Source organism: Ahaetulla prasina, chromosome 10 (assembly GCF_028640845.1).
Source record: "Ahaetulla prasina isolate Xishuangbanna chromosome 10, ASM2864084v1, whole genome shotgun sequence".
NCBI classification, from domain to species: Eukaryota; Metazoa; Chordata; class Lepidosauria; order Squamata; family Colubridae; genus Ahaetulla; species Ahaetulla prasina.
Window position 1 is genome coordinate 24,622,791 of NC_080548.1, and position 21,709 is coordinate 24,644,499.

At 42.5% G+C, this 21,709-nt stretch overlaps 1 protein-coding gene across 3 annotated transcripts in view; it reads left to right on the plus strand.

Moving 5' to 3' along the window:
* Nucleotides 1–18,636, plus strand: part of LOC131204332 (neural cell adhesion molecule 1-like) — a 48,116-nt gene extending 29,480 nt beyond the window's left edge. For all 3 annotated transcript variants that reach the window (XM_058195509.1, XM_058195508.1, XM_058195507.1), the window contains 8 exons: nucleotides 462–551; nucleotides 5,737–5,958; nucleotides 8,176–8,322; nucleotides 9,902–10,036; nucleotides 11,215–11,405; nucleotides 13,210–13,303; nucleotides 15,735–15,900; nucleotides 18,085–18,636. In XM_058195509.1, the coding sequence (XP_058051492.1) occupies nucleotides 462–551; nucleotides 5,737–5,958; nucleotides 8,176–8,322; nucleotides 9,902–10,036; nucleotides 11,215–11,405; nucleotides 13,210–13,303; nucleotides 15,735–15,900; nucleotides 18,085–18,145 (1,106 nt within the window). In that variant the 3' untranslated portion in view covers nucleotides 18,146–18,636. The remainder of the gene's footprint in view (nucleotides 1–461; nucleotides 552–5,736; nucleotides 5,959–8,175; nucleotides 8,323–9,901; nucleotides 10,037–11,214; nucleotides 11,406–13,209; nucleotides 13,304–15,734; nucleotides 15,901–18,084) is intronic.
* The last annotated feature ends 3,073 nt before the right edge of the window (nucleotides 18,637–21,709 follow it).

Sequence of the window (21,709 nt, forward strand, 5' to 3'; positions counted from 1 at the left end):
CCAGTCCCCTAATCATCTTTGTTGCTCTTCTCTGCACTCTTTCTAGAGTCTCAACATCTTTTTTACATCGTGGCGACCAAAACTGAATGCAATATTCCAAGTGTGGCCTTACCAAGGCATTATGAAGTGGTATTAAGACTTCATGTGATCTTGATTCTATCCTTCTGTTTATGCAGCCCAGAACTGTGTTGGCTTTTTTAGCAGCTGCTGCACACTGCTGGCTCCTATCTAAATGGTTATCCACTTCTATTTACTTCTCTGTATGTCCCTACCTGCTTTATGGAGGGGAAATCCTACAAGATTACTTTATTGCCAAGTGTGGTCTTCAGCTGCAGTCCTTTGGATATCTTCAGAAAAAAAAATATTGTCTCATTTATTGAGATGGTTTTGCTCATTATTATCAGAAAAACAAGATTTTTATGGAAGTTTTTCAATGGTATTTTTTCTCTCTCTCTCCCAAGGGGCTGTACAGGGTGCCAAGGAATCTCTGGAAATTATTCCTATAAATGGGAACGTGGAACTGAACACACAGGCATATTTTTTATGCAAAGGTAAGTGCAGAAAAATTAACTCTACGTGTATAAAAGTGACATCAGGGTGATATTTTACCCAGTGGGAGAGAGGGTGGATTGGCGGAGCTCAGTTATGCATTGCAACCCAAATGCACAATTTGTCCTATAACATCTCTTCATTGGTCAGATAAAGAAAGAAAAGAACCTTGAATAAAACTGAATCACATTGTCCTACTTAGACCAAGACTGTCCAAGGCAAGACCTTAGAACAGAATAACAGAGTTGAAAGGGACCTTGTAGGTCATCTATTTCAACCCCCTGCTGAAGCAGGAGACCCTATTCCATTTTTGACAAGGGGCTGTCCAGTCTCTTCTTGAAGGCTTCCAATGATGAAGCTCCCACAACTTCTGAAGGCAACTTCTGTTCCATTGGTTGATTGCTCTCACTGTCAGAAAATTTCTCCTTATTTCCAGGTTGAATCTCTCCTTGTTCAGTTTCCATCCATTATTCCTTGTCTGGCCTTCAGGTGCTTTGAAGAATAGCTTGACCCCCTCCTCTCTGTGGCAGCGCCTCAAATATTGAAACACTGCTATCATGTCTCCCCAGGTCCTTCTCTTCACTAGACTAGCCATGCCCAGTTCCTGCAACCATTCATCGTATGTTTTAGCCTCCAGTCCCCTAATCATCTTTGTTGCTTTTCTCGTCACTCTTTCTAAAGTCTCAACATCTTTTCCTAGGCTGCCTCTTTCCTCCCCACCCAGTGGTGAAATCCAATTTTTCAGTGGTGAAATCCAGTTCTGTGAGTGTGGCAGGGGAAGGATACTGCAAAATCTCCATTCCCACCCCACTCCAGGAGGAAGGATATTGCAAAATCTTCATTCCCACCCCACCTTGGGGCCAGCCAGAGGTGGTATTTACTGGGTGCTCTGAACTACTCAAAATTTCCACCACCGGTTCTCGAGAACCTGTCAGAACCTGCTGGATTTCACCCCTGTGCCCATCGCTCTCCCCAGCTTATAGGTTGAAAATATTATTTGAATGGAAAATTATTAATCCAGATCTGGGGGCTTTCAAACCTGTTGCCGGTCTCCTGCACTCTCGTTTTTGATATTGGCCTCCTCGGCTGAAGCTGGTGTGGATTGATATTATACAGCACCAGCAGACCAAAATTTCTCTAGCACAGATTTGAACAACCAACAGTTTTAGTTTGAAGTTTAAAATTTCTTTGGGAAGATTCCAGTGACTTGGTCCTCTGCAGAGTTTCAAACTGGTGGGTTGTTGGAATTTTTTGGAACTCGACGGCCAGGTGACGATTATACCTATAATTAGTGGTTCCTATTTTTATGTGCGTCTAGACTTTCCCATGTCTGTCCAAACATTGATTTTGGCTAACATTGTTCAAAGTGATTTGGTAAAAGAGATAAAAGAGAATTGTATTCAGTTGGTTTTTAGATAGGAATTTGCCAAGATAGTAAATTACTTCCTCACCAAGCTGTAAATAACTTGAGGTTAAAAAAAGGATCGAGTGCGATAAAAACAAAACTCTCAGAATTATTATTTATTTATTTTTATTTATTTATTTATTTATTATTCGAATTTATATACCGCCCTATCTCCCAAAGGACTCAGGGCGGTTTACAGGCATATAAAACATCAATATCAATATACAAATTAAAATAATCCTTAAAAAACTTATTCTAGCGCCCGAATTATTAAAAATAGAAATATAAATCAAATATAAATATTAAAATCAATTTAAAACCCCACTAAATTTAAAAATCTAAGCCAGTCCTGCACAGATGAATAAATGTGTCTTGAGCTCGCGACGGAAGGTTCGAAGGTCAGGAAGTTGGCGGAGTCCTGGGGAGTTCGTTCCAGAGGTGGGAGCCCCACAGAAGGCCCTTCCTGGGCGTCGCCAACCGACACTGCCTAGCTGGCGGCACCCTGAGAGTCCCTCTCTGTGAGGCGCGCAGGTCGGTGAGAGGTATCTGGTCGCAGTAGGCGGTCCCGTGATAACCCGGCCCTATGCCATGGGCGCTTTAAAGGTGGTCACCAAAACCTTGAAGCGCACCGGAAACCACAGGTAGCCAGTGCAGCCTGCGCAGGATGGGTGTTATCACGGGAGCCACGAGGGCTCCCTCTATCACCAGCGCAGCCGCATTCTGAACTAACTGCAGCCTCCGGATGCCCTTCAAGGAAGCCCCATGTAGAGGCGTTGCAGTAATCCAGGCGAGGCGTCACAAGGCGTGAGTGACCGTGCAAAGGGCCTCCCGGTCCAGAAAGGCGCAACTGGCGCACCAGGCGAACCTGGTGAAACGCTCTCCTGGAGCGGCCGTCAAATGATCTTCTAGAGACAGCCGTTCATCCAGGAGGGCGCTAAGTTCGCACCCTCTCCATCGGGGCCAATGACTCGCCACCGATGGTCAGCGCGGTTAGCTGACTGTACCGGGATGCGGCATCCACAGCCACTCTGTCTTGGAGGATTGAGCTTGAGCCTGTTTCTCCCCATCCAGACCCGTCGGCCTCCAGGCACGGGACAGCACTTGATAACCGTTGGGGTGGTCCGGTGTGGAAAAATACAGCTGGGTGTCATCCGCGTACAGCTGGTACCTCACACGAACCACTGATGATCTCACCCAGCGGCTTCATGTAGATGTTGAACAGAAGGCGAGAGGATCGATCCCTGTGGCACCCCACAAGTGAGGGGCCTCGGGGCCGACCTCTGCCCCTGTCAACACCGACTGCGACGGTCGGAGATAGGAGGAGAACCACCGATGCGGTGCCTCCCACTCCCAATCCTCCAAGCAGGCGCAGCAGGATACCATGGTCGATGGTATCGAAAGCCGCTGAGAGGTCTAATAGGACCAGGGCAGAGGAACAACCCTATCCTGGCCCTCAGAGATCATCCTGTGACCAAAGCCGTCTCCGTGCTGTAACCGGGCGGAAACCGGACTGGAACGGGTCTAGATAGACAGTTTCATCCAGGTGTAAGGAAACTGATATGCCACCATACTCTCAACAACCTTCGCGAGCGGGTTGGAGACGACGATAATTACCTAAAACAGCGGGTCAGGAAGGCTTCTTGAGGAGGGGCCTCACCACCGCCTCTTTCAAGGCGGCCGGAAAGACACCCTCCACCAAAGAAGCGCTCGTAATCGCCTGGAGCCAGCCTCGGGTCACCTCCTGCGTGGCCAGCACCAACCAGGAGGGGCACGGGTCCAGTAAACATGTGGTGGCATTCAGCCTCCCCAACAACCTGTCCATGTCCTCGGGAGCAACAGGGTCAAACTCATCCCATAAAATGTCACCAAGACCACCCTCAGCCGTCTCACCCGTATCACCGCAATCTTGGTCCAAACCATCCCGAAGCTGAACGATTTTATCGTATAGATAACCGTTAAACTCCTCAGCATTAGCTGGTCTGAAGGTTATAAGAGCATAAGGCAGCAAAATCCAGCTCTGATTCCTTGAGTCTCCAAACATGCATTAGGGCTACTTTCTTATTTTGAGAGGCTTCTTACTTTCAAAAATAGCTTTAACACTCATCTTTACAACAAAGTTTTGCCAAAATGAATTGGAAGCTACGAACAGCAGATTCAGGGGTGAAATATTACCGGTTCGGACCGGTTCAGGCGAACCGCTAGGGATTATGGGCATACCCCTCCTTGGCCCCACCCACGCCCGGCCGGTCACCTCTTTCACCCACTTGATATTCCACAGAATTCAATGTTAAATGCAGCAGAGAGAATGCTAACTGCGCCCACAGAACCTGTAGTAAAAAAATAATTGAATGTCACCACTGCCTCTGAGCTCTCATCTACTTTTGTGCACTGCACAGGAGCAGGAACATTTTCTTTTGGAATCACTGGGACAAACTCCCACAGCTTTGAGGGAAGGCCAAGTACCTTCTTCAAGTGAAATGAAGCAATTGTCTGGGTTCCAAGTAACACCCCCAATGAAATCAAACTCCGAGGCTTGCAATCCCTCAAAGCTAACTTTTATTGGAGATGTCATATTGGCACATCTGGGAAAACTCGAATCTGAGAGCTTCCGGGTTTTCCTCACCCAAAAGAAAGTTCAAGATCTTACCCACTTCTCCCACAGGTCCACCACTGCTCCAATCAGTTTTTTCACGTACAGAAGACAACCTCCACTTTCTTCTCAGCACAGCTGTAGGACACCATGGCCTTGAACTCCTCTTTGAAGTTTTATTATTTATTTATTTATTTTGTCATAACAATATATATGTATCATACAAAAAAAAGAGATTATATAGGCCGGGATAGCTCAGGCAATAGAGAAGCCTGTTATTAGAACACAAAGCCTGCAATCTCTGCAGGTTCGAGCCCGGCCCAAGGTTGACTCAGCCTTCCACCCTTTATAAGGTAGGTAAAATGAGGACCCAGATTGTTGGGGGGGCAATAAGTTGACTTTGTAAAAAATATACAAATAGAATGAGACTATTGCCTTATACATTGTAAGCCGCCCTGAGTCTTCGGAGAAGGGCGGGGTATAAATGTAAACAAAAAAAATAATATATGAGTAAATATTAGGAGGTATAAACATATATATATATAAGGATAAGAAAACAATAGGACAGGAATGGTAGGCACGTTTGTGCTCTTATGCACGCCCCTTATGGTCCTCTTAGGAATGGGGTGAGGTCAATATTAGAAAGGTTTTGGTTAAAGCTTTTGGGATTATGGGAAGAGACCGCAGAGTCAGGTAAAGTGTTCCAAGCACTGATGATTCTGTTACAGAAGTCATATTTTCTGCAATCCAGATTAAAGCGGTTAACATTAAGTTTAACTCTATTGGTTGCTCTTGTATTATTGTAATTAAAGCTGAAATAGTCTTTAACAGAAAGGACATTACAATAGATGATTCTATGAGTTAAACTTAGGTCTTGTTGAAGGCGACGGCGTTCCAAATTTTCTAAGCCTAGGATTTCAAGTCTGGTGGGATAAGGTATTTTGTTGTTTTCAGAGGAATGAAGAACTCTTCTTGTCAAATATTTCTGGACATGTTCAATTGTATTGATGTCAGAAATGTGCTAATTCTACTTCACTCATGCAATCCCCCCTCCCAACTTCCCACGGTAAGATTGTGGCAGGCCTGGATCCTGAAGGCACCAAGGTAATATGGCTTCCAGGCCTGACAGGAAAAGGACCTTCACCTCTCATGCTATGTTAACTGTGCCTTTTTCAATTTTTCGACTTGCCAGTGAGAGGAGGTGGAGCGGTTCAAGCCACTCTGACCTGGATGGATCCAGACGAGAATGAAATTGAAGAGGATACAGTGCCTTACCGGGTGAAGGTGATTGATGAAACGTCCAAGGGTCTGGAGATGACCCTCACTCGCCCAGATCAGGGTGGGATTTTCAAGTGTGTTGGAGAATTTGACACCGACAAAACTGTTATGGATCAAATTGAAATCCGCGTGATCCGTAAGTAATGTTTATTGGAGTGTAGCTAATCTTTTATCAATGTCATATTGAGCATGAAGTGCTTAACTCTTAACAAATTTCAGTAGAATATAGAATACATCTGCAGAATGAAATCCAAAATTGATCAGTAGCTGAGACCCAAAATGGGACAGTGGACAAAATGGTGGAGAGTACAAAGCTAATAAAATGCAGTGCAGTCCATTAATTCTGCTTTTATGGACACCAGTGCCTTAACTTCTCTAGAACATATTAAGAGCATTTTTATTTTGATGCGTTTCCAGAGCATGCCAAGGAAGAAAACCACATGCGACCTTGCAGATTCAAGATTCAAGGAGATTGAAGGAGAATGTTTAGCTCACCTCTTTCTATATTTCTTTTCCTACAGCAAGTGTGGACCACACCCAGTGTCCTCTTCCTAGCTAAATTGTTGGCATCCGCTGCTAACTCTTCTGTATTTTCTGTTTTAGTCTATAGAAAAATCCGTCACTTATATAAAGTTATTAAGTTTTGTCTTACTTTAAAAGGTTACAGATTGCTTAGTGGTAAATATAGTTAGTGGGTTGTCCTAACACTTTCTTCTTCATTTATATACCTCTATAACTGTCTGGTTTGGTTCTGTAACCCAACAAGACAGATGCAGACTTCAGAGGATAATTAGAACTGCAAATAAAACAATTACTACCAATTGCTGCCTTCCATGGAGGACCTGTATACTGCACGAGTCAAAAAGAGGGCTGTGAAAATATTTACAGATCCCTCACATCCTGGATATAAATTGTTTCAACTCCTACCCTCAAAATGATACTATAGAGCACTGCACACCAAGACAACTAGACACAAGAACTGTTTTCCCCCCGAACGCCATCACTCTGCTAAACAAATAATTCCCTCAACACTGTCAAAGTATTCACTAAGGCTGCATTACTGTTACTATCGTGTTTCCCTGAAAATAAGACCCTGTCTTATATTTTTTTGAACCCTGAAATAAGTGCTTGGCCTTATTGCCATGCGCTCAAAAGCCCAATTGGGCTTATTATCAGGGATTGTCTTATTTTGGGGCAAACAGGGTATTAGTCTTCTCATTGTTCCTATCACCCATCTCCTCCCACTTATGACTATATGAAGGTAACTTGTTGCTGTATCCTTACGATTTATATTAATTGTTTCCTAATATGATTCGATTGCTTATTTGTACCCTATGACTATCATTAACTGTTGTACCTTATGATTCTTGACAAATGTATCTTGTCTTTTTATGTACACTGAGAGCGTATGCGCCAAAGACAAATTCCTTGTGTGTCCAATCACACTTGGCCAATAAAGAATTCTCTTCTCTTCTCTTCTCTTCTCTTCTCTTCTCTTCTCTTCTCTTCTCTTCTCTTCTCTTCTCTTCTCTTCTCTTCTCTTCAATTCAGTTATTATCTTTTTATTTCATTTCTTTCCTCCTAAGAATTGTTTGAGTCAGGTAGCATATCAAGCAAATAAGCAAAGAACTGAATGTGTGCATCTTTAATATTACTTGTCTCACGACAGTAATACAATTAAATGTCATACATTGATTTGCTTCAGAATGTTGTGAAAACACTAGGGCCACCCATCAGAGGTGGGGGTTGGAACAGGCAAGATGATTGCTGTAATAGCAATAGCAGACTTACATACTGCTTCACATTGCTTTATAGCCCTCTCTAAGTGGTTTACAGAGTCAGCCTCTTGCCCCCAACAATCTGGGTCCCCATTTTACTCACTTCGGAAGGATGGAAGGCTGAATCAACCTTGAGCTTGGTAAGATTTAAACTACCAAATTGCAGTCAGTCAGCAGAAGTAGCCTGCAGTACTTCCTTCTAACCACTGCGCCACCACGGCTCATATCACATGACTGAGGTAATAATCTCGACTTTTGTTTTCCTAGTAAGAAAGAAAGTCTCTTTAATGGCTTCTTATCTACTCAAGGAGGTTTAGTTTCTTCTTGACTTCCAAGTTTTCATTCTCACTGTTCAGAAAAGACATTCACTGTTTGAACAATTACTGAAGTCTACGTATCACACAGAACATAAAGGCACACTTTCAAAATAGGACATCCATTCGTAGTGGCTTAATGGTCTTTGTTGCATCCCGAAATGATGGACTGCCTTAAGATGAAGCACCTTGTTGAGGTAGACCATCCATAGTAATTCTTTCACTGCTTCTTGTTTTCCAATCTCTGCCTTTCATCTGCAGAGAGACCTACCTTTGTGAACACAATGGATTTTGTGAAGGAAGTTCAGGAGGGCCAAAATGTAGAATTCAAGTGCCTGGTCAAAGGAATACCACCACCAACTATTAGATGGATTTTTGGAAACCAGGACATCAGAAATATTAAGGAAAGTGAGTATGAGATTATTTATGGATATCTCTATTTAACAGAAGGGACAACGTTTTTGTGGCGAGAGAGAACAAGTAACATTTCTGGAGAGGGTAAAGACCATCCGGAATTTGATAAATCTAGAAAATGTCCATTGCTATTCTATAGTATCTGAAATCAGGATTTTCTACATTTTCTCATATTTTGGAGGATGAATTTTGTCTCTTCTTCCTCCTCCTCCTCCTTTAAAAAAGTTTTAGCCATTTTTAATTTATTTCATTATTTATACTTCGCTTCTCCCCATCCAGATCCTCTCAGCTGGAGTAGAGACTTTCACTACATTACACATTCGCCCCAGGCTGGAGAAAAATGTTTTGGCCGAAATGCTTTGGCCGAAAAAATGCTTTTAAAAGTAAAAAAAAAAAAAAGCCTCTGATGATCGCACGGCTCAGCTGGGATCGTCAGAGGAGCCTTTTAAAAATATTTTTTCTACAACCTCTTCGGCCAAAGAGGTTGTTAAAAAAATGCTTTTAAAAGGCTCCTCTGAAGAACCCCGCTGAGTTGCCTGATCGTCAGAGACTTTTTTAAAAAAAAAATTTAAAGGCAAAAAATAAAATGCTTTTAAAAGAAAAGAAAAGCCTCTGACGATCAGGCAACTCAGCTGGGATCATCAGAAGAGCCTTTTAAAAGCATTTTTTTCTTTAACCTCTTCGGCTGAAAAGGTTGTAGAAAAAATGCTCTTAAAAGTAAAAAAAAAAAAAGTTGGCCACGCCCACCCAGTCACATTACCCACCACCTCCAAGCCACATCCACAGAACCGGTAGTAACAAATTTTACCACTGGGGTGGGGAAATCCCTGCAAAATGGTGCCCCTAGTACTTCTGAACATTACAGTTGATCCAGAAGAACATCTGTGATCGGTGGCTTCAGAAGTTACTGCTGAGCAGAAAAGTCGGGTTGCACACACCCCTTTCAAGTTCTGCCACAGGTCGTTCCCAAAAGTGACCAATCTCATCCCATGCCTAAACCTGTCTGAAATGGATTCAGAAAGCACATATGTTATATAGTTTTGTGTTTTGGGGAGTCCTCAAAATGAAGGAAACTTGTTCTTGTTTCTAATTAGTTGTGGTTACATAAAGTTTAATAATAATAATAATAATAATAACAGAGTTGGAAGGGACCTTGGAGGCCTTCTAGCCCAAACCCCTGCCAAGGCAGGAAACCCTACACCATTTCAAACAAATGGTTACCCAACATTTTCTTAAAAATTTCCAGTGTTGAAGCATTCACAAGTTCTGCAGGCAAGTTCTTCCACTGATTAATTGTTCTAACTGTCAGGAAATTTCTCCTTAGTTCCTTAGTTGCATCTCTTGATTAGTTTCCACCCATTGCTTCTTGTTCGACCCTCAGGTGCTTTGGAGAAGAGCTTGACTCGCTCTTCTTTGTGGCAACCCCTGAAATATTGGAACACTGCTATCATGTCTCCCCTAGTCCTTCTTTTCATTAAACTAGGCATACCTACCTAGTTTGATGGATTTCATTTAGCCTCAAGGGGTTAGAGACAGATTTAATTATCCTAGCCATTTCTTTTGGGGTTTACAGGGCAGCTGTTTGTGGAAAATGGGATGCTGCTGATAAAGAACACCCAATCATCCGATGCCGGTGTTTACATTTGTGAGGCAAGCATCGAAGAACGCAATGAAGTAGCTTTTGCAAACTTTACGCTCAACGTTAAATGTAAGTTCTCTTTTTTGTGTCTCATGGCACTGTACCACTTTAGGGAGCGCTGATTTTTCTATTGGTGGGTAGGGTTTTTTGTTTGTTTTTTGATACTTTCAAATCAGTGTTGACTCATGGAGAATGGCTGGACAATCCCTGCAGCTTTCTTGGCAAGATTTTTCGGAAGTGCCTTCTTCCTAGGGCTGAGCGAGATTGACTGGCTCAAGGTCACCCAGCTGGCTTTGTGCCCAAGTGGTCTAGAACTCATGATCTCCTGGATTTCTAGCCTGATGCCTTAACAACTATCGGGAGGCAGAGAATAGATAGGGATGGAGCCAGTCAGAATTTTTACTACCGGTTCTCCGAACTACTCCGAACTACTCAATTTTTTTGTATGTATGTATGTATGTATGTATGTATGTATTTATTTATTTTGTCATACAGTATATATAAGCATAAGCATGAAATAACTATACAATATATAAGCATATATATAAGCATAAGTATGTAATAACTATATTAATTGGATATAGTGAAAGGAAACAATAGGACAGGAACGGTAGGCACACTTGTGCTCTTATGCACGCTGCTACCGGTTCTCCAGAACTGGTCAGAACCTGCTGAAACCCACCTCTGAAATACATGCTGCCAGTAAGGTATGAATATATACCTTATATACTATCATTAAGTGTTGTACCTTATGATTCCGGATGAACGTATCTTTACTTTTATGTACGCTGAGAGCCTATGCACCAAAGACAAATTCCTTGTGTGTCCAATAAAAAAAATTCTATTCTATTCTATTCTTAGAATTAGACTCGGACTCCCGCCTAATCTTAGCTGCAGCCTGCGCTCTGAATCGACACAGAGGGATGGCCAACCGTCACTCTCACTCTGACAACACTTCCACTGTATTGTGGTTGGCTTCTTGTGGGGAAGAATATCACCCAGCCTTCCTCATTCTCACAGGAAGATTGCTTCCTCTGAATCTTCGAAGATTGTTCTGAATATTCCAGCCAGATTTTTTTAAAAAAACAAAAAACAAAACCCAGCAAAGCTGGTTGAGGAACTCTGGGAGTTAAAGTCCACAAGTCTTAAAAGAGCCAAGTTTGCAGATCCCTGGACTAGGGCAATGTGTAAACCCAAATATAAAATTCATAATCTATTTCAATATATATTTCTGTCCTCCCATTCAGTTGCTCCTAAAATAGAGCTCCTTACAAATGTACCTTTGGTCACCCAGACTGGGAACCCCGTCCACGTCAACTTCACCATCCTGGCCAACCCCTCACCTTCTGTTTCCGTTGCTTGGAAGGAGAAGAGTTTTGAAGATGATACCGTCAAAATGATAGCGCAGGACCAAAACAGATATTGGTTCCTCTTTGAGGTGAGACATGACATTTGGTGAACTTGCCAAGATCTGAGTCATCTTTATATTGCCATTCTAAATAGCTTTGAATAGGGGAAGAAATGAAAAACATTGGTTAATGGTCCTTTTTATGGTTAGGTTGTTTCTTCCCCTTTCAAGAGTCTTTATTTCAACACTTCCCAAATTCTGACAAAATTTGTACTATTTTCTTAGCATGTATCCTGATTACAAGCTGCTTCTTGGCTTTCTAAACTGTTCCCAATCTCTGGAATCACTTCTTTTTTCCGCCCTTCCTTCCTTCCTTCCTTCCTTCCTTCCTTCCTTCCTTCCTTCCTTCCTTCCTTCCTTCCTTCCTTCCTTCTTTCCCTCCTTCTGTCTTTTTCTGTGGTTAGCATATCTAATTTCATAGCCTTCTCTGTCTCCATTTTGCATTCCAAAATGGTTATTCTTTTTGTTGCACTAACTGGGTTTGGAAAACTTGTGCCCTTGCCAGCCTGGTGCTCTCGTTCGTTAATTATAATCCAATTTTCTGAATTAACAAAGTTTTCTATATAATCAGCTCTTGCTGTTGCAAATTAGGGAGTGGCCCTAACGGTTTGAGATCATGTATTTTCATAACAGGGATGTTATTATTCACGATTAATGTCAGTATTATTTTTAATTTATTGTATATCTATTGCTGGTCGATGACCATAATAAAGTTTCTATTCTATTCTATTCTATTCTATTCTATTCTATTCTATTCTATTCTATTCTATTCTATTCTATATTCTAATCAGCTCTGGTCACCACCAGCAACAGCTGTTTGTAGGCGCTCTGATCCTGCTGGCTAGATGCCAATGATCAAACTTCCTTTTTTAGCATTTAGTTGACCAACCTGATCTGTAGCTCTGAACCACCAGGACTTAAGTAAACAAGCAACATCAGTCTACTAAAATCTACTGAGAAGGTTGGATTCTATAAGTATAAAATGAAAACTGAGGAGGTTCAACAGAACCTCTCTCTAAAGAGTCAGTGAACACAGAGTAGAGCACTTTTAAGAGGTGATGGTAAAAGTGAGAAAGCAGCCATTGTTAGAGAACCAATTCCCCCCTCCCTTCAAAACATATGGCACCATTTGAAGCTATGGTTCCTGGGAACTTGCTTCTTCTGCCTCTATCTCTTATTAGGCAACACCTTAAAGTGCTGTAAAGGCAGGGGACATGGTGGCTCAGTGGCTAAGATGCTGAGCTTTTCGATCGAAAGGTCAGCAGTTCAGCGTTTCAAATCCCTAGTGCTGCATAACGGGGTGAGCTCCTGTTACTTGTCCCAGCTTCTGCCAACCTAGCAGTTCCAAAACATGTAAAAAATGCAAGTAGAAAAATAGGGACCACCTTTGGTGGGAAGGTAACAGCGTTCCGTGCGCCATTGGCCTTTAGTCATGCCGGCCACATGACCACAGAGACGTCTTCGGATGGCACTGGCTCTTCGGCTTAGAAACGGAGATGAGCACTGCTCCCTAGAGTTGGGAACAACTAGCACATATGTGCGAGGGGAACCTTTCCCTTACCTTTAAAGTGCTGAGAAACTAAGATATTTGGAGGATGGGGAACCAGATATGAGACCTACTATGACAGGTGGCAAAGGAAAAGTGTAGTTCTGGTCTGTAACCATAAAGAAGTTTGTTTTTGAAAGATTTGACTTGTGGGCAGAAGTTTCCCTATCTCTGTTGTATGCAAAGTCCTTAACTGGCCTCTTTGAATTTGGTGAAAAAAATTTTCTAATAGCAGACCAGGTGGATTTAAGATGGGAGATTGATTCTTTAAAAATTTTTTGGCGTTAGGTTACACCAACATCACAAGAGGACATTACAGAACTCGTTATAACAGCTGCTAATGAAGTGGGCACCACCAAGAAGAATGTTCCCTTTGAAAAAGGTGAAGGATCAATATTTACTCTTGAACAGTTGGATTGGATTCAGGATACTTATCAACAAATGTAAAATAAACTTAACTTTCCTTCTGTCCTCACCAGGAACTCTGTCAACTGTAATTCTGTGAGAACATCGCAGTGTCTCTACAGAATTCTGAACAGCCTTGTGGCTAAACAAGAATTCTTTGAGAAAATCACTCTAATTAAATAATGGTGGCATACAATTTTATAAAATGCATTGTGTTGGAGTGCATTGTCCTGCACTGTACGGCAATACACTGAATTGTGTATTGCTCTGACAGATCGGCATTTCTCTGTGAACGTTTGGCTTATGCAAAGATGTAAAAATGGTGACCATATTTGCTTGTAGATAAGGTGTAGATAAAGGTAGTTGAGCCTGCAGAAGAAAGGAGGGCATGGCAAACATTGTAGAAGAGACCCTCACTAGTTTCTTAGACTGTAAAGGTGAGGGGGAGATATATATTTAGAGTTGCATGGTTCTGTTACTGTAATTTTATGATAAAGATAATGCCAATATGCAGTGGTGAAATCCACATTTTTTTTACTACCAGTTCTGTGGGCGTGGCATGGTGGGTGTAGTGTGGCTTGGTGGGCGTGGCAGGGGAAGGATACTGCAAAATGTCCATTCCCATGGGAAGGATACTGCAAAATGTCCATTCCCTTCCAACTCCAGGGGAAGGATACTGCAAAATCTCTGTTCCCTCCCCACTCTGGGGCCAGCCAGAGGTAGTATTTGCCGGTTCTCCAAACTACTCAAAATTTCCGCTGCCGGTTCTCTGAACTGCTCAAAATTTCCACTACCAGTTCTTCAGAACCTGTCAGAACTTGCTGGATCCCTGCCAATATGTCAACTTGGAAAGCATTCCTGGCCTGCCATAATCAAGGGGGATGGGAAACCGATGAAAAGGCACGGCAGCCAAAGACAGATGCACATTCCAGACTTAACTTTCTCAAGGCTGTATCCCAGGGTTACCCACAGTGGTCAGAGGGGAACGATCGCTACAACCCGGGAAACTGCTCCATTGGCGAATGTGATTGATGACACACCCTGGGTGGAGGGGGGGAAACAGGATCATGATTGGGGCGTAAATTATGTAGGGTCAGAGCTGGCTCCACTTGGGAACGTGCCGACATGAAGCTCCTAATAAATAACTGGATTTCTTTTGAAGCCTGGCTTGAGGCTCATGATTTAATTAGGGCATCTTTCAGAACCCTGACAGCAAGCCACACAATACCCTGACACAATACTCATGCTTGATTCTTCTTGTCTGGACTATCTCAAAGGGCTGACATTGGCTTATCCACAAGTATATATTATATTTTTTTTAAAAAATACTCATATATCCAATGGTGGGATTCAAGTAATTTAACAACCGGTTCTCTGCCCTAATGATTTCTTCCAACAACCAGTTTACCAAACTGCTCAGAAAGTTAACAACCGGTTCTCCCGAAGTGGTGCGAACTGGCTGAATCCCACCACTGCATATATCCCATCTGTACTTGCAGGTAAGCCAATTCTCAAATTTCTAACTAAAACATCAAGAAAAATGGGTCTCCTCCAGATAAGCCTATTGTGAAAATTAAAGCATATGAAAACGTTAAGGATTGCTTTACCTGTGGATGAGGTTTATGCATGAGTATCTATGACATCCTCAACTCACAGTAAGCTTTGTTGGGCAAGATTTATAACAAGAGTCTTTTTAGTGACAGAATGAGAATTTGAGAGAATGTCTTGTTTCAAGATCCACTTAAAAATAGGAATCTTTTTCAAGGTATTTGCCATTTTTGCCTGCTGTTTTTGGATGGATGTTGCTGCCATTTGAATTTACATTTCCCCCCCTACCTCTGCATTCCCACCCACCCCCAGTTTGAGCTATGTTTGAAGTATAGATGATGACAGTTAGATGAGCCACTGGTGGGGAATTAGGTCACATCCTGGAGAATATTAATCAAAATGCACATACTTCTAATTTTCATTGTCACTGAATTAGCCAATAGGTGACTTTTTTTTACATATAGGGAATAACCCCAAACTATATATTTAATGAAATCACTAACTTAAAAAAAAAACAGGTACTGTAAATCTTTAAATTTACGCAGCACAGATTTGAAATTGAAAACTTTCTGAGTCAATTAAATAAACTGGTCTTTGCTTCAGTTTGGAGAAAGGAAGAAAAACTCAGAAAATTAGCAAACACACAGTGTTATTTCCCCATTAAGCCTATTTTATGTCTGTCTCTTAAAACTTTTAAGACTCAGCATAATTTAGCAAATGATATTACTTTCAGGGTTTTGGGTGCATGGGTTACAGAGTGCTAGCGGCACCTTTATTGTCTCTAGATCTGGAAGAAAATTTTGATGTTTCAATCATCCTTCCATTAGTTGGTTCAAGCAGAAATTCTTCTTTTCTTCCAGATGGAGGCTTGGGATGGGGCAGCATTCTGGCAATTGTGCTGGCAATTTTGGTGCTCCTCTTGCTGATAGATGCCTTGTGTTATTACAAGCGCCGGTGTGGCTTCTTGATGTTCTGCAAAAAGAATATTCTGTGTAAGAGGTCTACAACAGGAGCTGAGAACAATGGGTAAGTTGATATGTAGGAATCAAAGATGAGTGTTATAGAACAGGGGTCTCCAACCTTTTGGACCTCATAATTTTAAATCCCGCAGACTACTAACACGATCTGCTTAATGACTGGCTGGGTGGGTGTGGCTAGGTGGTCATGTGACTGGTTGGGTGTGGACAACTTGATGTCACTCACATCAAGGGGCAGCTTGCCGGCCCCGACTAGCCCCTCCCCTCCCAGCTGCTCCTCGCCTGCCCACCTGGGCTCCTTAGGGTTCCAACAGGAAGTTGCTGGAGCTAAGCAGCCACCACAAGAAAGAGTTGGCAAAACAGCTGGCTTGGTTCAAATTGGATCTGACAGAGAAGGAGGCTCAGCAGAAGCACCTCACTGAGGACTATGAGCATAGGCTTTCCAAGCAGAAGGAAGACCTGCGGGAGTGTAAGGTACCGTTGCCTGGAGGCTCAGTGGACTGAGATGGCAGGCAGTTCAAGGCCATGAGGCAGTCCCACTGGAACAAGGACCTCCGGCTCTTCGCCACCAGCAGCACTTCCCTCCAGCCTTCGCCCGAAGCCCCCCTCTGACCCGCACAAAAAGACCCTGAAGGGGAAGACTCTCTGCAGTAACACAAATGTTCATTGCACATTTCTGTCCTAGGGGCTGTAGTTTGAGGACCCCTAATTTGGTGCAAGGGACACGGTGGCTCAGGGGCTACGACATTGAGCTTATCGATTGAAAGGTCGGCAGCTCAGCGGTTCGAATCCCTAGTGCTGCCCTGTAATGGGGTGAACTCCCGTTACTTCTCCCAGCTTCTGCCAACCTAGCAGTTTGAAAGCACGTAAAAATGCAAGTAGAAAAAATAGGGATCACTTTTGGTGGGAAGGTAACAGCGTTCTGTGAGCCTTTGGCGTTGAGTCATGCCGGCGACATGACCACGGAGACGTCTTCGGACAGCCCTGGCTCTTTGGCTTTGAAATGGAGATGAGCACCGCTCCCTAGAGTCGGCAACGACTAGCACGTATGTGCGAGGGGAACTTTTACCTTTATCTTAATTTGGTGCAATATAAAATATGTAAATAATTTTTCTGTGGACCACCAAAATTTTCTCCCGGATCACCAGTGGTCTATGGACCACCAGTTGATGACCGCTGTTATAGAACATAAAACCCAAAAGAAAGGTGGTGAGACAGGAATCTTAGTCCTACCCCTCTTCTAAGGTTACTTTTTCTACAACTCACTTGTGGAGCCTCACTTGGATTGATTCCATTCCACCAGTTTGGTCCATAAATAGATGGGGGTTTTTTTCCACCCTGGTTGAGTTTGATGATTCCTTTGGGATGGCCAATCTCTTTTGTTAGCTCAGGTGATACAAGTCGTTTTTATTTAACATTATGCATGCCTTGCACAGTTTTGTTGATTGCCACAGGAATCAACACAAGCACATGTGGAATTCCACAGCAAGTAAATGTGGAATATCTGTGCAGATAATTAAATGTTCCAGGTTCCATTTAATTATGGAAGAGTTCACAGGGTCAAATGCTTTTTCTTCTTTTTAAAAAATACCTTGCTCAGAAACTCCTAGCATTTGTTTCCTTGTTGACTGTAGAGAAATTTTTTTTTTGGGAGGGGGGGAAGGGTTAGATTCAGAAAATAAGGGTGAGGCAAAGGATTAAATGAACCTTCCTGAATAATGGTCAAATCCTGAAGGACTAATAAAAAAAGGGAAACAAAGTTCTAATTATGGATCACTTGCCCATTATGTTAGTTGGATCTCTGAGATTTCAACAAAGGCCTCTTTGCTGATCTCATTTTAGGGCCAAACTCATTAACTAGTTTAAAAATGAAAAGGTTGAAAAAAGAGACAAATCAAACTCTGAACTGCAAACGTATAACCTCCATAGATAGAAACCGAAGGAGGAAGGTCAAGCAAATCTTCTTCTTTTTTTTTGAATAGACTAGAATAACAGAGTTGGAAGGGACCTTGTAGGTCATCTAGTCTAACCCCCTGCTTAGGCAGGAAACCCTACACCACAAATGGTTCTCTAACATCTTCTTAAAAACTTTCAGTGTTGGAGCACCCACAACTTCTGGAGGCAAGTAGTCCCACTGATTAATTGTTCTAACCGTCAGGAAATTTCTCCTTGGTTCTAAGTTGCTCCTCTCCTTGATTAGTTTCCACCCATTGCTTTTTGTTTCTTTCCACAGGAAAATTCTCTCAAAATCGGGAAAAAGCCCTGTTGTCAACGTCTCTGGTTCAGAAGCCTGATTAGACCATAGCAATGAGATCGGATGATGAGATATTGACTTTTTGCAACAATGTTTGGATACACTGGGCATAGAAAAAGGACTTTCTCCTCTTCATTATACCTCTCACTATTTTTCTACACTTATTATCACCTTTAATGGAGCTGTTGCTCAAAAATTAGCGGCATGTGACATCCATGATGGGCTGAAATCCTGTGTCCACAACTTGGAGTTATCCTTTCTTCTATAAATAGAACCAAAATACATCATTACATCGATACAACATTATATCAATGCATTCCATCCAGAACAATTTTGCTTTTCAGTTATGATTTTTTTTTAAAAAAAGTTTACTTTTAATATATAGGAGGTTTATGATACGTTGTTACCCCACTATGTATTTATTGGTGAAGCCAAAGTTGTGTTCACATTGTCTGTACATATGGCGCTAACTTTTTTTTTAAAATTGATGTAGCCTTTTTCCAAGTCAGAGTTTTTGAATGGCATTGAAATAATCCATAACAGAGCAAATAAAATAGTTGTTATTTCCAATTAAACATCAATATGGGTTGAGTTGGTTGATTGGTGATCTGAAGCTCTGTTTGGGAGCTTCTTTTCTGATGCTTTTTTCAGCCTCTGAAACCTCCGTTTGAGAAGCTGGGCGGGGCTACATTCGGAGTATAATATGCACCCAGAATTTCACCCTCTTTTTTGGGAGAAAAAGGTGCGTTTTATACTCCAAAAAATAGAGTAAGTTTATCCCAGCCAACTGTCCTCAAACGGTCTTGAGCTTCCTCAGATCGTGTCAGGGTTCCAAGTAATACACCCAATGGAATCAAAACTCTCAAGGCAGGCATATCCCTCAAAGTATAGATTTATTAGGCATGTTCGTATTGGCACATCTGGGGAAAGCCGACTCTAAACCCCCCTCGGGTTTCCCCCTAGTTAAAAGTAAAGTTTTCTTTTCTCTGCCCATGTAGTCCATCACATGGTCCAATCAGGTCACAGGCCAAGGGTCATTTGGTCTCAGATCCCATCTCCTCTCACTTGGTGGGAGAGTCCTTGGGTCTCTTCTCATGTGTGCATTAGGAACAGGCTCCTCCTGTTCCTCTGCCTCACTACTGTCAGCCTCTGCAGGCTCTGGAGTCCATGCCTTACTCCCCGATGGCCCTGGCCCCACCTCAGCCTCATCGTTGTCTGACTCCAGATCACAACAACTCCATTACTCCTATGTCCTTCATAATGAGGAGAACAATGCTGTGCAGTTCATCACTTTGCTTCATGTTAGGGTGAGGCCCATAATGACCCAATTACAATTCCTGTAACTTATTTGTCCATTTATTGATACTATTATCTCTGCATCAGTTTTTTTTAAAAATTGCTGTGTTTTGCACTAGCCAATGGTGACACTGTGTTTCTAGAGTGCCTTGGATAAGTGTTTTTAATAAACCCTCTTCACTCGTTGGTTGTCTTCTGACAAACTCCTGATCTAATCAGTCACGAAATCCATACAAATTTCCTTTCAAGTGTTTTCTGGCACCCCCACAGTCCGATTATCATGGATCAATAATCATTGTTTTGAAAATGGCCACTTTCCCCCAGAAAGCAGTGAATATTCCCTAAACCCACACACCAGGATAATCCTGGCAAAGGTTCGCTTCCTTATTTGCCCCTTCCTCATTGGCCACTCAGGCAGAAGTGGGGGTGGGATTGCCACACAGTTGTCAATCAGTGTTGGAGGCTGTGTTCAAGGATACCTATAATGAGAAGTTGTTGTTATTAGTTGCAAAGTCGTATCCGATCCATCGCGATCCCATGGACAACGTTCCTCCAGGCCTTCCTATCCTCTACCATCCACTGAAGTCCATTTAAGCTCACGCCGACTGCTTCAGTGACTCCATCCAGCCACCTCCTTCGCTGCTGTCCCCTTCTTTTTTTGCCCTCAATGGTTCCCAGCATTAGTCTCTTCTCCAGTGAGTCCTTCCTTCTCATTAGGTGGCCAAAGTATTTCAGTTTCATCTTCAGGATCCGGCCTTCTAAAGAGCAGTCAGGGTTGATCTCCTCTAGGACTGACCGATTTGATCGCCTTGCAGTCCAAGGGACTCGCAGGAGTCTTCTGCAGCACCAGAGTTCAAAGGCCCCAATTCTTTGAGAAGTAGGTCAATGAAAATCCTCAGTCTTCTAGGAAGTTCTGAAGGTTGCATCTTGGAAACGAGACTGGGTTTTTTTTTTCTTTGTTACCGTATTTTTTGGACTATAAGACACACCGGTGTATAAGACACACCAAGATTTCGAAGAGTTAAGTAAGAAAAAAAAAAGGGTTTTGCCCTCCCCCAGCCCCCAGGAACACTCTGCGGGCTTCCCAAACCCTCTGTGTGACCTGTTTTTGTGAAAAACGGGCCCGTTTTTTGCAAAAAGGGGATGAGCAGGGCAGGACTTTGGGACGCCAAAAAATGGCTGTATTCGTGTATATAAGACACATCAACATTTCCACCCCCTCTTAGCGGGGTGGGGAAGTGCGTCTTATACTCCGAAAAATGGGTAACTTAAGACATGTTGCTACTCCTTGAAGCAGCTTCATCGGTTAGAACAGGTCAGTTAGGCAGAGGGTTGTTAGAATGTACCAACTCTTGCCACATCAACCTCAGGGGCTTCCTGCCCAAAATGCGTTGCAATAGGTCGATAAATTTGCAAAATTTCAAGCCCATTCGAGTCATTTGTTTTGAACTCTGTAAGTTTACATTGGAGGTACGTGGGATGAAAAAATGATTTTACAGAAGATTACAGACAAAGTTTTAACAATAGTAAACACCCTCACACCCTCTCTCTCTCTCACACACACAATTTGAACTCAAAAGGAGAGAAGAAAATATAAAGAAGAAAAATGCATGGAAAAACAGAAGACAGAAAATGGAAAAGAAAAAACCCCATAAAGAACTGATTTTCAAGCTTCATCCAGAGTGTAAGACAAATTTAGTAACTCTTCCCTCCTTTATAAGATTACAGATCTTATTACAGATCCATCCACCAGGTTCTGACAGGTTCTGGAGAACCGGTAGCGGAAATTTTGAGCAGTTTGGAGCAGTGGTGGGATTCAAGTAATTTAACAACCGGTTCTCTGCCCTAATGATTTCTTCCAACAACCAGTTTGCCAAACTGCTCAGACAGTTAACAACCGGTTCTCCCGAAGTGGTGCGAACTGGCTGAATCCCACCACTGGTTTGGAGTCTATTCTATTCTATTCTATTCTCCCTGAGATTCTTCATTTCAAGGAAGCATAAATTCCAGGGAACAGTTGGGTAAGGATTTAACCTCCAATCTTATTTAATGGAAAAAAACAACAACAACATCGCTAATATTGTGGCCTGGATAAATAAATCATGATAGGACAGTCTATGAATCACTCAGTTTTTTTCATGCGCTCCTTTGGGTGCTACTTGCATTCAGATAGCACCATCTAGTGCACAATACTGAGAGCATGAGATCAGCAGCCAGGAGTCTGGATGTCTCTGCTGGGCTTTAATACACTCACTTTTATGCTTGGACCATGACCAGCACAGCTACATACACACTTCCTGAGTGCAGA